General features: G+C 41.7%; 1 protein-coding gene across 2 annotated transcripts in view; it reads right to left on the bottom strand.

Moving 5' to 3' along the window:
* Taf3 (TBP-associated factor 3) overlaps nt 1–15608 on the bottom strand; it is a 161747-nt gene that overhangs the window by 114560 nt on the left and 31579 nt on the right. For both annotated transcript variants that reach the window (XM_067127472.1, XM_067127473.1), the window contains exon 3: nt 2555–2687. In XM_067127472.1, the coding sequence (XP_066983573.1) occupies nt 2555–2687 (133 nt within the window). The remainder of the gene's footprint in view (nt 1–2554; nt 2688–15608) is intronic.

Genomic DNA, 15608 nt, shown 5'->3' with positions numbered 1-15608 from the left:
AAACAGGATCCTTTCCTTCCCATATACAATGGGAGATACAGGTCAGTAGGCAGCTATATCATTGTGATGGGGCAAACACTATATAATGTAATGGGTCCAGATGATAATGCTCTACCCCAACTACTATCTCAGCCCTTTTCCATGATCAGTCACTATTTTTAAAACAAAAAAAGCTGTTTTAATTAAACAATCAACCAATAAACTTCTCATATATAATTTTTCTCATGACATTTCCTATAAAATAAAACTGGCCTCTTTCATAATCAGGTCGGATCTTTAGGCTAATTTTTTAAAATTATTAAATACCTCCCTATATTAAATATTTAATAAACTTTTCAAATTCCATTAATTCTTTTTTATTGCTCAAAACAAGTTTGCTCCAACTATCTTTACTTAAAGGACTACCCATGTCCAAGGGTTTGTGAGTCACATCCCCTAGGCAGAATGAGGTAAAGGTGGCATGTCAAAGCCAGAACCCTGCTCTCTTACCTGTGGAACCAAATAGTTCCTCCTAATGCCAGGGACAGGCCAATAAACCAGACTTGGAGTCTTGATCATCTTAAGAAGCCAGAAAGGAGTTCTCGTGCCTGCCAGATACTATTCAGACAGTACTGCAAGGCTTACACTGAGCACAAAAGCATATCACCTAGATCACCATCAATGAGGTCCTGGAAGGAGGTGACAAAGAAGCTGCCAAACCTCTCAGGAACTGATGGGTTCTGAGTTGTCTTAAAAAACCCAAGAAAAAATGGGGGGAGCTAACTCCAGTCCTCAGACTGGTTTGACTGATTTACAAGGTGCACAATACTGTACAGTACATCAATACTTCTGAAGCAAGGGTTTGCAGAAAAATAATCCCAGGAGCACAATTATGCATTCACACAGCAGAAGACAAGCCAAAAGAACCAGGCCCAGAACTTTGTATCAGTGAAAAATCACATGTATAAGTCACCTTGATATTCAAGCATATCTTGTAATGGAAATCTGCCATACAAGAACCCTCAGTGTCCATAAACAGGTTCCTGAGAATGTGAATGAATGGGACCTACAGGCAAACTCCAACTTTACCCACTGCTCCTCTGGAGAAGGAAGAGCAGCAGGGGTAGTCAAAGGTAGTCCTAATCTCTCAAGAAGAACAAAAAGATGAGGGATAATGAGCAAGAATAATAGGCTACCACATTGGTGATTGTACACCACTACCTCTGTTTTGTGAAAGGAGGCAGTCACGCAAAACCTCGTGATACTTCTAGCAAGAGGCCTCCTTCTGGGACTACAAAACACTTCCTCCTATAAGTTTCACTTTTCTCTCCTGCAATGTCCAAGGACAAGATCTAGGCAATTTGCACACAAAGATCAGGAGTACCAGGAACAGGAAATAATACAGGGGTTTGTCTTACAGGAATCATGATGGCAATAGGAGGGTCAATGGAATTGACCTCATAAGCAGCCAAACTCAAGTAATCCTAATAAAAAACAAGGTAAATGAAGGGTAATCAAGAATAAGCAGGTTGGGTCACATTAACTTCAGGTACTCTGAAGATTACATTGCTACTCCTGGAGCAGCTGGCATCTCATTAGCAGGAGTGAACAGACAACAAGCACACGCTGGAGCTTCATCAAGGAACACCTCCCCACCCTTGGTCAAAGGTTAGGGCTTGCAGTCCTTATTGTCCTGTGATGAATATGCTGGGTAGTCTCCTTAGCAGACGAAGCATAGGAAAGCCGAGAAATGCTTGATGATTTCTTCAGGAGTCCCAGAAATTCTCCAGGTCTGTTTGAGTCACTGACAAGGTTCCTGGCATCAAGAAATCAAAGGTTTTCTCTAAACTAAGTCTGCCAGAGCAATTTAAAAATGAGACAGTTGTTTGGGCCATTATAGAAATGATAGAAGCTTGATAAGTTTGTATATAATCCTGAAGAAAACCAGTCAAATTGCATGGCAGACCTTATGTCCCCTGCAAAGGAGGCCTATTTAGGGTTATCTAGATCAAACATGGGATGAACTGTACATTGCTCCCTCCAGCTGGAAAACAAATTGGCAGGCACAGGTCCCTCCTTAATATCAAAGAACTGTTCTTGATAATTCCTGATAAGAAACCTAATTCCAGAGGCATGTGAACTCAAGAGAGATGCACAACCACTAAGCAAAATGTGCTAACTTAGAGATAATATAACACTAAGTACAACACACATTAAAGTGAAGAAAAAATACAAAAAAGAAAAAAAAATGTCTGAAAGAAAACAAATGAATGGCATATCATAATACTGGGGTAAAACTACAGCAGTATAACTGACTTCAGTGAAGTCACATGGAGGAATGACACATTACCTTGCCTTCCAGAACAGTGGAGTGGGACCTGTGTATGCCCTTTCTCCATTCAAGATCCATCAAGTGGGTGAGGTTAAAAGCCATTCATATGGAGTAAGGGTATCTACAATAGGTATGTAAGAAAAAAAAATGGGTTTGTGATGAAAAAAACTTATTCTAAGACAACATTCTTCACATATCAGCATAGGGCACATAATTCCAGAAACATTTCTTCCATTTACGTACTTAGGTTTCTTAGCAGGTGATGTGTCACTGTCTGAAGAACGTTTATTAGAAGCCTGGGGGGATGGTAATGGTGAAGAACTCTCTCCAAGAACATCATCTAAACATGTGTTAACCTTCATTTCTAATTCTTCTTCTGAAATATGAAATAAAGGATTCTATTAAAAAAGTTGACAAAAGATACCTTATACAGTATACACAATTGAAAAAGGCAATATAGTATATGTTAACATAAAGATAGCAGCATTATATGGTCTTAACATGATAAGTATGGCAGCATACACCATCTTTCAGCATACCATCTAGTCAAAATAACACTGGCCTATGAGCTACTTCTTAAAAATGACATTTTTATAAAATAAAGTTTTATAAATACTTACCAAGTAATTACATAGCTATAGTTTCTAACTAGTATAGCAGCTAAAATTTGAAAACTCGCAGTAGCGATTCTTTTGTTTTGGTGTAGGTAACTAGTCCTGCCCACTTTCGGGAAAGAGAGAAACAACTTAGCAAAGAACCTCAATTTGTATGTGCCTTCATGTCCATGCAGGGGAGGAGGATGGGCTCCCATTCAGTAATTACTTTTCAAGTATATATAAAACTTTATTTTATCATAAAAAAGTCATTTTTATATAAGTAACTTATCAAGTAATTACACAGCTGATTCCCACATTGATAGGAGATGGGTTGCATGGACATCTACTACCCCAAAACATTAGTACATGTAATGAATTTGAGAATAGAGAAAAATTGGCAGCACTGATAGAATGCTTGATGTTTTCTTCCTGGTAAGACAGCTGCTCCAGGAAAATACTGCCTCTGGTTGGCACTCACCTTACCACGTAGAGGTGCAGCGGCATAGCCGTGGGTCATCTGCTACATAAGTAGGAGCTTTAAGTGAAGGACCTTTCCGATCTCTAGTAAAGCATAAAAATTTGCCCCTATCCTGGGCGCAGTACCATCACAAAAAACAGCCAGACCAAAAACAACACTATTCCCTACACCATAAAAATTAAAAATACCACCATCATCCACTCAAAACTGGAGGGTATCCAAGTACATAGTACCTCCAGGCTCCCCATAGACTCAACAACCCATGTCAATGTTAAGAGATTCAGGACGGAAGGGATACTTCCTACACTTCCTCCCCCAACACCATGCCAGCCACCAACAACAGGTCTAGGGTACTGCAATTATTAAAAATCATTTCTAACACCATGCCAGCCACCAACAACAGGTCTAGGGTATTGCAATTTTATTAAAAATTGTTTCAACTTCCTTTAAGTACTTGGGATGCAAACACTGACTTGCATTTCCAATATGTAGCTTGGAGAACGGAAGAGAGAGATTGTGCTTAAAAGCTAACGATGTAGCTGCAGCTCTAATATTGTGAGCTCTGACTTTAAAAACAGGATGCAGTTCTCCAATTTGAGAATGAGGTCCCTTAAAAAGAAAGACAGGACATTCTTCGTAAGGGGTCAAGAGGGTCTTTGACCGAACACCGTAAGTTACTGGCAGGTCTCAGTATCTTCTAAGTCCTGTGTAGGTAATATTTTAAAGGCTTCACAGGACAAAGCACTCGCTCTTCATCTTCCAAACCTAACACTTGCACTAAGTTCTTGATGTTAAAAGAACGAGGCCAGGGTTTTGACAGTCTTGTTCTTTGCAATAAATCCCATGGTATAAGAGCAGACCGCATCGCCTTGAGCGAATCCAACTCTTTTGTCAACTGCATGTATTTCACTGACCTTTTTCGTAGTGGCTAGGGCAAACAGGAAGAGGGTCTTAGTAAGATTCCTAAGGGACATGGAATTAAGCGGTTCAAAAACAGGGCTAGATAGCCATTTTATGACCACATCTAGGTTCCATGATAATAGTTCCATATTCCTTTGCTTACTAGTGTCAAAAGATCTAATAAGATCAGATACATCATGGTTAGCAGAAAGGTCCAGGCCTCTATGCCGGGAAACAGAGCTAAGCATGGATCTGTAACCTTTAATTGTGGAGGAAGACATACCTCTGGTGGTCCTCAGGAATAATAGAAAATCTGCAGTTTCTTTTTAAGATATCTTAGAAGATGAGATGCCATTACTTCTGCACCAAGTGCGGAAGATAGACCACTTGTTTTGGTAGACATTGGCAGATGACTGGCGTCTGCACTTCGCAATAAAAATTGCAGCCACCCTTGAAAATCCCTTAGCTCTGACTAATTTCTCGACAGTTTGTAACCTGTCAGAGCTAGATTTGACAACCGTCGATGAAACTGTCTGAAATGGGCGCCCATACCAAGGGGTCTGGAACTGGTGAACAAAATAGCGGGAGATGATGGTTCTTTGAAGTCGCAATGAGATCCAGAGTCGGTTTCCCCCACAGTCTCCATAGGTCTAGGCAAACAAGTGGATCTAGTCTACTCTGTGGGAATGACTCGATTGCATCTGCTTAGCTGGTCTGCCAGGACATTCAGTCTGCCTTGGACAAATCTGGTTAACCCTTAAACGCCGAAGCGGAAAAAAAGTTTTTTCAAAAAATCACAGCACGCTTAGTTTTTAATATTAAGAGTTCACTTTTGGCTCCTTTTTTTCTCATTGCCTGAAGTTTAGTATGCAACCATCAGAAATGAAAAAAAAAATCATTATCATATATAAATATTGGAATATATGATAGCGAAAAAAAAAACGTATATAATTGTATACAAATCGTGCTGTAAGCAAAACGGTTAAAGCTAATGAGTTAATTTTTTTTAGTTGTATTGTACACTAAATTGCGATGATTTTGGTATATAACAGATTGTAAAACGATTAAAGCAACACAGAGAAAATATTATCACAAAATGATGCATGAATTCGTAACATGCGGACGTAAAAAAGTTTTTTTCAAAAATTCACCATAAATCGAAATATTGTGCTAGACTTTCCAATTGTTTCAAAATGAAGGAAATTGATTGAATATTACTAGACTGTAAGTTTTTTAGCTTACAATTGCATTTTTTTACCATTTCGATCGAGTTAAAGTTGACCGAAGGTTGATTTTTTTCTATTTATCGTTATTTATATGAAAATATTTCAAAAATGGTAAAAGCTAAAAGCATGATTTATTTTTTGTTGTATTCTACATGAAATTGCGCACATTTTGATGTATAACACTTTATGTAACGAATAATATAAAATGGCGAAAAAATTACGACAAGGTGACTCAAGAAATGCCAGGATTTCCAGCGGAGTCCATGCGCGCGGAGCGAAGGAAAAAGTTTTTTCAAAAATTCACCATAAATCGAAATATTGTGCTAGAGACTTTCCGTTTGTTGCGGAATAAAGGTAAATGATTGATTGTTACTAGAATGTAAGAATTTTGGCCTACGATTGCGTTTTTCGAGCATTTCGGTTGAGTCAAAGTTGACCAAATGTTAAAATTTTGTCAGTTATCGTGATTTAAATGAAAATATTTGAAAACTGTTAAGAGGTAAAAGAATGATTTATTTTTTGTTGTATTCTACATGAAATTGCGCACATTTTGATGTATAACACTTTATGTAACGAATAATATAAAATGGCGAAAAAATTACGGCAAGGTGACTCAAGAAATGACATTTTCAGTAGATTTCCCACGCGCGGAGTGAAGGAAAAAGTTTTTTCAAAAGTTCACCATAAATCGAAATATTGTGCTAGAGACTTTCCGTTTGTTGCAGAGTAAAGGTAAATGACTGATTGTTACTAGAATGTAAGAATTTTGGCCTACAATTGCGTTTTTCGAGCATTTCGGTCAAGTCAAAGTTGACCGAATGTTAAAATTTTGTCAGTTATCGAGATTTAAATGAAAATATTTCAAAACTGTTAAGAGCTAAAAGAATGATTTATTTTTTGTTGTATTCTACATGAAATTGTGCACATTTTGATGTATAACACTTTATGTAACGAATAATATAAAACGGCGAAAAAATTACGACAAGGTGACTCAAGAAATGCTGACATTTTCAGTGGATTTCCCGCGCGCGGAGCGATGGAAAAAGTTTAAAAAAAAAATTCACCATAAATCGAAATATTGTGCTAGAGACTTTCTGTTTGTTGCAGAATAAAGGTAAATGATTGATTGTTACTAGAATGTAAGAATTTTGGCCTACGATTTGTTTTTTCGAGCATTTCGGTCGAAGTCAAAGTTGACCGAATGTTAAAATTTTGTCAGTTATCGTGATTTAAATGAAAATATTTCAAAACTGTTAAGAGCTAAAAGAATGATTTATTTTTTGTTGTATTCTACATGAAATTGCGCACATTTTGATGTACAACACTTTATGTAACGAATAATATAAAACGGCGAAAAAATTACGACAAGGTGACTCAAGAAATGCTGACATTTTCAGTGGATTTCCCGTGCGCAGAGCGAAGGAAAAAGTTTTTTCAAAAATTCACCATAAATCGAAATATTGTGCTAGAGACTTTCCGTTTGTTGCAAAATGAAGGTAAAGGATTAAATATCACCAGAATATTAGATTTTTTGCTTACCCAAAAAAGACCCCCCAAAAAAAAAAAAAAAATTATATATATATATATATATATATATATATATATATATATATATATATATATATATATATATATATATATATATATATATATATATATACACATATACTGTATATATATATATACACACACACACACACATATATATATATATATATATATATATATATATATATATATATATATATATATATATATATATATATATATATATATATATATATATATATATATATATATATATATATATATATATATATATATATATATATATATATATATATATATATATATATATATATATACACACACACACACACATATATATATATATATATATATATATATATATATATATATATATATATAAATATATATATATATACATATAAATATATATATATATATACATTCATACATACACATATATATATTAAATTGTTTTTTACTTTGGTACGGATACATAACTAAAAGGAATGCTTTGAAAAACTTTGTTTTTGCATAAAACGAAATAATATACAAAACACCAATAAATACAGATATATAAAAACTTGTAATAAATATAAAACTAAAAATAAATTCAATGCAGAATACTCACTGTAATCCTGACTCTTCGTTCTGTTCTTGTTTTCTCCCTCCTCCATTGAAGAGTCTTGCATTTTTTTTCTCGACATGACGAGGCACAGGCGGAGGAGGGAGACGCGCGCTTCACTACTGCGGATGGGCCGCGACTGGCAGCCCCACTGGCGCCCCGGCGCCGCCGGGTAGGCGCACTCCAATATATAACCGCAGTGTGGTACTTGCGGTTACACTCCTCGAACCTGCAAAGTGCTACCTTGCAGGTGCGACAGATGTACCGGGTGTCTCTCCTTCTGCCATTCTGCCATTCATATGGCACACCTGGCACCGTTTCTGTTTACGCCCTTCTAGGAGCTCCAGTGTGTGATCTCCTGCCTGCAGCCGACACACAGGGTCGACTACCCGACGGGACACTGGAATGTGAGGGAGGGCAGCAGCATCACCAAGGGCGGCGGCATCATCCAGGGCGGCGGCATCTTCAAGGGCGGCGGCAGCAGGGGCGGCGTCGGCAGGAGCAGGAAGACCGAGGCTGGCCCTCCTAGCGACATCTGCCCTTTCCTCTCGGGGCAGAGCTGGAGCTTGGGGCAGGGGGGCGGTGTTGGAAGGCCACTCCTCTGGGTTGAAGTTTATGAGGGCATTCCCAGCCACCTCAAGAAACTGGATGTGGGTCAACCTCCGAGCGTCAGAATTGTACCCACAGTAAAGGATGTAGGCATTCTGGAGGGCCAACTGAAGGAGGTATTTGACGAGCTTCTGTGTCCACCTCCTGGTTCTCCTGGCGAAGGGATAATACTGGATGAGTTGATCAAAGAGATCAACTCCTCCCATGTGCCTGTTGCAGTGCCCGATGACAGTAGGGCGTTGGACACGAAACTCCTCATACGTAACTTCGGCCCTGCCGACGCGTGTCTTCTTCCGCTGAATGATCTCTTCTTGGATGGGCTCATGACTCGTCGTAATCATGGGCACGAGTCTGACCCCCTTCCAACAGATGACGAAGACATCTCCCTTCCGCCGCCACTCTGTCTCTCCTCTTGCCAGATGTTGCGGGTGGCTAGCAAACCTCTTAAGGACATTGGGGCCCCACGCACCAACCGGAGGGTACCACTGACGTGCACACCTGCTTCATACAGTTCTTGGGCCAGGGATACAGAGTTATAATAATTATCCATAAACAGGTGGTATCCCTGGTTACGGAAACGATCCACAAGACCAAGACAGTGTTACGCAGAGCGTGGAGAAGACCCCAGAATACACCGAGAAGTCCACGACGTATCAAGTGTTGGCTTCCGTAATGAAAAAATAACTTTACACCATATTTCTTTGGCTTCTTGGGGTTGTACACTTTTATACTTAGACACCCTTTGTATGGCATCATCCCTCATCCAAAGAAAGGTTCTTGGAAGGAACCACGAGAAACTGGCACCGTTCACGAATGTACTCCAACACTGGACGGACTAAGATGAGGCGGTCGGGTTATTCGGGGTACAGCCCCGGTTGAAGGCGTTGAAATACCTGTCCATTGCCAGGAAACTATCACGGGCATAATGCCGGGCACATTGGGCGTGCACAAAAAAAAATTCTGCCTCCAATATTGCCTGGCGTCAGCAGCAGGCATCATTCCAAAAAATGTGGAGCCCCAAAAATGCGCCATGTCCGTGAGGTTGTAGCCCGCCAGCGAGCACGACAACGCCGCCTGCAGTTCCTCACGGCAGTACCGAGCGTAATCTGCGGTCTCTGCAACTAAGAATTCCAGCAATTCCCGCGTCAGGAAGAGCTGAATGAACCCCAGTGCAGTGAGAGGCACAGGGACGGTCAGTCCAGGTGCTGCCGTGAATGGGTGCATGTTAGGTGGGGTGGGGTCCTCCAACCACCCCTCATCACTTTCGGACGAACGGCCTTCACCCAAGCTGCCGCGACGTTGCGACCTACGGGCCTGTGCTCGCGCGACGCACGGGGCACGCCTCACGCACTCCCACCCTCCCAGCTGGTCCGTCTCCCTCACTTTCACCATCACTTTCTGTCTCGTCCCCACCAGCCACAATCGGGGCCTCCTCCTCCTCCTCAGACTCTCCCTCATACGCACTGAAACCACTAAATTCCAATTCACTTTCCTCCTGTGGCTCCCATACGGACATTGGGGGCAAGTACTCGTCATCACTAACATCAGGCGTGATGTCCTCATCACTGGATGACCAACTGCCACGAAATCAGGACTTCCCACCTGCTCGATCGAGCTCCGACAAGTACTCGTCAATGTCCTTTTGTTGGAGGCCTCCCAAATGCTTTCGGATGCCCCTCAGGACACCCGATGCTTCCTAGGGGTAAAAAGGCACGGGATGTAGTCCTTGGTCCCCTTCGGTCACACGTGGCCGCACAACACGGCGTTGAGAAGCTGGGTCATCTTGGGTACTTGGTCCCTCTCCAGCATCCCAGTCTAAAACTCGTCTCACATGCTCACTACTGACAGGCAGTATGCGCCTTTCACGGTCCTGACGACGTTGAGACATCTCTGCAAACGTCCTGTTGCCTCACAAATACGCAAACACTCGCCAAAGTTCTGCAAAACATGGACGCGTCAAAAAATCGCTCTCGGACGATGCGGCGCTGATGCTTTCTGGTACGAGAAGGAGGGAATTCGCGCATGCGTGTCTGGGTGACGCTTATAAACAAAACAACAGCTTGATCCGTGAACTCCCAGTATAGAGGATGAATAAATTTGTTTTTATTTAGCATTTCCCAACGTTTTGTGAGAGAGAGGGAGAGAGAGAGAGAGAGAGAGAGGGTGTGTAATTGTCGTAAGTGAGTGCTTCGGTTGTTGGAAGAGGGATGAGGTCGTTAGTTTGTTTACGGCGCTGTCTGTCTGTGGAATTAGTGTGTGAGGATTTTTCGGTTTTGAAGGCAGTCTTTTTGAGTCTTGAGTCAGAGCTAGTGCTGGTCTGTTTTTTGGGTTTGGACAGTTTTTTTTTGTGCTGATGCAAAGTTGTTGTTTTCCCTTGTTAGTGTGCTGTTCTTGTTGCTGTATGTTCATGAGTAGTGTGTTTTTCTGTTTTGGTTTGGTTTGTGTGGTTTTGTGTGCTGTGTTGGCGACCGTGGACGCCTTACTCCATCTTCCAGCAACCGAGGACCAGGGTGAGTGTTGTGTACTGTTTTTTTGTGTTTTAAAATCCCGCCACATAAAATTTGGCACCCAACGTGGGACTGTTGTAAAATAGCCGTTAGGATTGTTTGTGGTGGGTCGAGTGAGAGTAAGAGGTCAGGATGAGTGAGATAGAGAAACTGAGAGAGGAACTCCGAGTGGCTAGGGAACTCCAGGGCAGGCTGGAGGAGAAGAATGGGAGGCTGAGGAGTGAGAATGAGGAGTTGAGGAGTCAGTTGGAGGAGATGGGAGGAATGCTAAGAAGTGCAAAAGAAGAAATGAAAGGGGAGATGAAAGAGTCAGAAGAGAGAATGGAAGAGAGGATGGATAAAAAGTTGGAGGGAATGATGAGAAGTGTGGAAGAAATGATGAAAGGTATGTTCAAGGGTGTTTTTGGAGAAGGGGCTGTTGGAGGCAGGTTCTCTGGAACGTGTGAAGGGGCAAGAGAGAAAGAAAAGGAGGAAGAAGTGAATGGAAGCGTGAGTGATGAAAGTGATATGGGAATAGGAAGTAAGAAACGAGGGAATGAGAGGCAGGGTAAGGAAAAGGGGAATGAAAAGCAAGGGAAGGAACAGAGGGAAAGTAAGGATAAGTCAGGGGAAGAAAAAGGGAAGAAGGGAAAGGGAAAGGAAACTGGTAAGAAGGGTAAGGAAGTGGGAAAGGCAGGAAAGAAGGGAGAGGGTGAAGGCAGTAGTGATAGTGAGGTGGATGGAGGTGAGTGGATAAAAAGAGGGGGAAGAAGAGTGTAATGAGTAAGATGAATGTAAGTGCAGAAGTGGACTCTTTGTATTCGGAAGAGGGTATGAAAGGACAGAGTGAAAGTAGCGAAAGTGAGAGTGAAAGTGAGAAAGAAGTGAGAAAGGCTATGTATGTGAGGGAGGTACCCCGGTGTGAAAAGTATAATGAGTATGGAAGTAGGGATGTGCATGATTTCTTTAGGGAGTATGAAAGGTTTTGTCAGGATAAGTATGGGGAAAGTAAGAGAGTGTGGGCACGAGAATTAGGAGAGTATTTGACTGGGTTTTTACTTGATATGTATAGGGTTATTATGAGTGTGGGGATGTTGAGTATGACAAGGTGAAAGCTAGATTAGTTGAGCAAGCGAGGCGTATGAAAGCGAGTGTTAAGTATAAGAGGAAGAATGAATTTGATGAGGCAAGAATGAAAGCTGGGGAAACCTTGTCACTGTATGCTTGTAGGCTGGAGACGTTGGCAAGGAAGAAGTTTGGGGATGATGGGATAGATGAATGTAAGGAGTTAGTACGGAAGTTGTTAGGGACAGTGCCAGATGGAGTTAGAGAATTTGTGAACTTGAAGCGGAAGGAGAAGAAAAGATGGACGAATGAAAGGTTGACTTGGGGAGAAATTTTGGAAATTGTAGAAGATTATGAGCTTGACAGGGTTATAAAGAGAGCAGAAGTGTAAGTGTAAGGGCTGGGGTAGATGAGAGAGTACCAGAGTTCGGAAGCTTTAGGGATGCAGTGTTGAGGGGCCCAATGAGAATGGCCGATAGTGTAATAGATAGGAGTGTAAGAGCAAGTAATGTAGAGGTGCCAGTGAGGATGAATGATGGGTTTGTAAGGGAACAACGGGTTGGACGGGTTAGGGATAGTAGTGTACAAAGGGGAAGGTCGGTGAGTGGAAGTCGAGCGAAGTGTTTTAGATGTGGAAAGGAAGGACATACAAAGAATGAGTGTAGGTGGGCTTTAGGAGCGTGTTTTGGTGTGGGCAACCGGGACATTTGGTAAGGAGTGTACGAAAGATAGGGGTTAAATGCTACCGGTGCGGAGAGGTGGGTCATGTTGCTAATGGTTGTAGGGGTACCAGTGAATGTGATATGTGGTAACTGTGGTAAGAATGGGCATTATGCGAGAATGTGTTCAGAACCGAGAGCGAAGTGTGACGAATGTGGAATGGAAGGGCATGTATCAAGTGTATGTAGACGAAAGAGGGTGACTGTGACAGCAAATTCGGGAAACTGAGTGTGAAGGGGGTTCAAATGGGTGGATCCTCCAGGATGCAAGCGGTGCGTGTGATGCATGTACGAGAGGGGTTGTTGCATGAGGGAGGTTTTGCTGGAAAGACTGACGAGTGCATGAGTGTGCAAGTGTGTTGTAAGGGAGTAAGATTGATTGCCTTAGTAGATACTGGGTGTAGTATGAATGTCATATTTAAGAATGGATGTGAGAAATTGAGGAATACGTGTGAGATTAGGAACTGTCAGGGGGAAGTAAGAGGGATTGGAAATTTAGGGGTAGCAGTGGTTGGAAGAGTGTGTGAACGGTTAGAAATTGGGGTGTAGTGATGGATGAAAGTGATTTTTGTGTGATTGAAAGTAATGAATGATAAATATGATATTTTATTGGGATGTGAGTTTTTGAAAAAATGCGGGATGGTGGTCCGTCCTAGTATGAATGTAATTGAATTACGTATGAAAGGGGATGTGCTTGGGGATTTGTATTTGGGGAAGGATGGTAGGGTTGAGAAAAAATTGTGGAAGAGAGTGCCTGTAATTGCGACAGAGAGGGTAAAAGTGCCACATGAGATTGGAGAAGTTGTGAGTGTGAAAGTGGCATGGCCGGATAGCCTCGGGATAGCCAACAATGATAGGTGTGAGTATGTGGTTGAGGGAATAGACATAAATAAATTAGTCAGGGCAAATGTGTGTATATGATGGGGTTTTGAACATGGGAGATCCGAGGGTATATATAACGTCATTGCCGAGTGTCAGGAAGAAGCGAGTCCGAGGAATATGTGAGGGAGATTGCGTGGGAATATTACTCACGTTGGTGAATGTGGATGATGAGAGGTACGTGAAGGTACGGCAGGTGATGACAGGTGATTTGAAAGGAGCTAATGATTGGACGTATGAGGAGTTGAAAGAAAGAGTAAAGGTAGATGAAAATGTAAGTGATAACGTAAGAGAACGATTGAGGAGAATGTTGTGGGATAGGCAGGGGCATTGAGTCGTGGTGGCGAGGATTTTTGGGGATCAAGCTTCCGGAATTTAAAATAGTTCTGGAAGACGACACCCCCATATATCAGCGTCCCGACATTTTTTCTCCGTCTATCAATCGTGAGATAGAGGAGCAGTGTGAGGAGCTTGAGAGGGTGGGAGTGATTGAAAGGAGTACGAGCGCCTGGAATAGCCCCATAGTACCGGTACGTAAGCCAGATGGAAGTTTGCGAATGTGTGTGGATTATCGGAAGGTGAATGAAGTAACTGTGAAAGAGTGATTCCCGATGAATGTGGTGTCTGATTGTGTGTACAAGATGAATGGAATGAAAGTGTTTACAAAATTAGATTTGGTAAGGGGCTATTACCAGATGCCTCTGGAGGAAGGAGCAGGCATATTACGGCCTTTTCTAGTAGTTCCTGCCACTACCAGTTCGGAGATTAAGTTTCGGACTGGCTAATGCGCCTGCTGCCTTCCAAAGGGCAATGAATGTGGTTCTGGCCGGGTTTGATCGCAAGAAGGTAACTGTTTTTATAGATGATATTTTGATTTGAGTGAGACTGTAGAAGAGAATATGGAACTGCTTGAACGAGTGTTAGAAAGGTTGGAAGAAGTAGGAATAAAAGTAAAACTTGAAAAGTGTGCTTGGTTGGCTGGGGAGGTGGAATTCCTAGGGCATATGGTGAGTGGAAGAGGTGTAAGGAAGAGTGATAAGTTCGTGAATAAGGTAGGAATTTCCACGTCCCCGGACCGTGCGTGAGTTGAAAGGATTTTTGGGTTTAATTGAGTTTGGAAGGAAGTTTATAAAGGATTGTTCAGGGATCGGGAAACCACTTACTGAATGGACAGGGAAGAGAAATTGTGTAAGATTGAAATGGGATGAGCAAATGATCAAGCGTTCGAGAGATTGAAAGAGGAGGCTGCAAGAGACGTGGCGTTGGCTTTCCCGGACTATAGTGAGAATGCGAATAAACTAGAACTGTATACGGATGCAAGTAAATATAGTATGGGAGGATGCTTGGTACAAATGCAGAAGGCGAATGGGGAGAACAATTGAGAGTAATTGCTTATGTGAGCAAGGCGTTTGGAAAGGCAGAGTTGAAATATTCGGTGATTGAAAAGGAATTGGCTGCAATAAGGTTTTGTGTGAAAGCGTTGAAAGTATTTTTATATGGGGTAGATTTTTGTGATATCTGGACGGACCATCGACCGCTAGTATATATGGTTAAAAAGGAGAGTGTGAATGCTAGAATTGTGAGAACGATAGAAGATTTGAATGAGTTTAGTTTTAAGGTAGAGTATGTACAAGGTAGACAGAATATTGTTGCGGATGCTATGTCGCGTATGTGGACTGAACGAGATGATAGGGTTAGGAGCGACTGGGACCCGGACCAAGTACCTGTAGGATTTGTGGTAAAGCAACAGTATGTAGGGGTGAATCGAGTGTGGGAATGTCTGTTTGGGGGGTTGAGTAATTTGGAAACAAATGGATTGATTGACGGAGTACCTGCGAGCATGAACGAGTTACGTGAAAAGGTGATGAATGAGATGCCGGAAGGAGGAGTGCGCGAGGAAGGAAGGGAATTAGATGAGGAGGAAAAGTTAGTGAAAGTCTTGTTGGTAGTGGCTGAAATGTTTAAAATTACAGTACGATTGTTCTTTGGATGGAATAGGCGGTGGAGTATAAAGGAAGGGTGGATGAAAATGGTATGAATGTGATTTTAAATGTTCACTGTGGAAAGGATACTTGTAGCTGGCTGGTTAAGAAAGGTGATTGTGGGGAAAATGAGGGAATACGGGGTAGGGTTGAGGATATCGTTGAAGATGAATGCGATGAGGATGGTTGTGAGGAAGTTAAGCAG

The sequence above is a fragment of the Macrobrachium rosenbergii genome, chromosome 25 (genome assembly GCF_040412425.1).
Source record: "Macrobrachium rosenbergii isolate ZJJX-2024 chromosome 25, ASM4041242v1, whole genome shotgun sequence".
NCBI classification, from domain to species: Eukaryota; Metazoa; Arthropoda; class Malacostraca; order Decapoda; family Palaemonidae; genus Macrobrachium; species Macrobrachium rosenbergii.
This window is presented reverse-complemented; position numbering and strand designations above follow the sequence as displayed.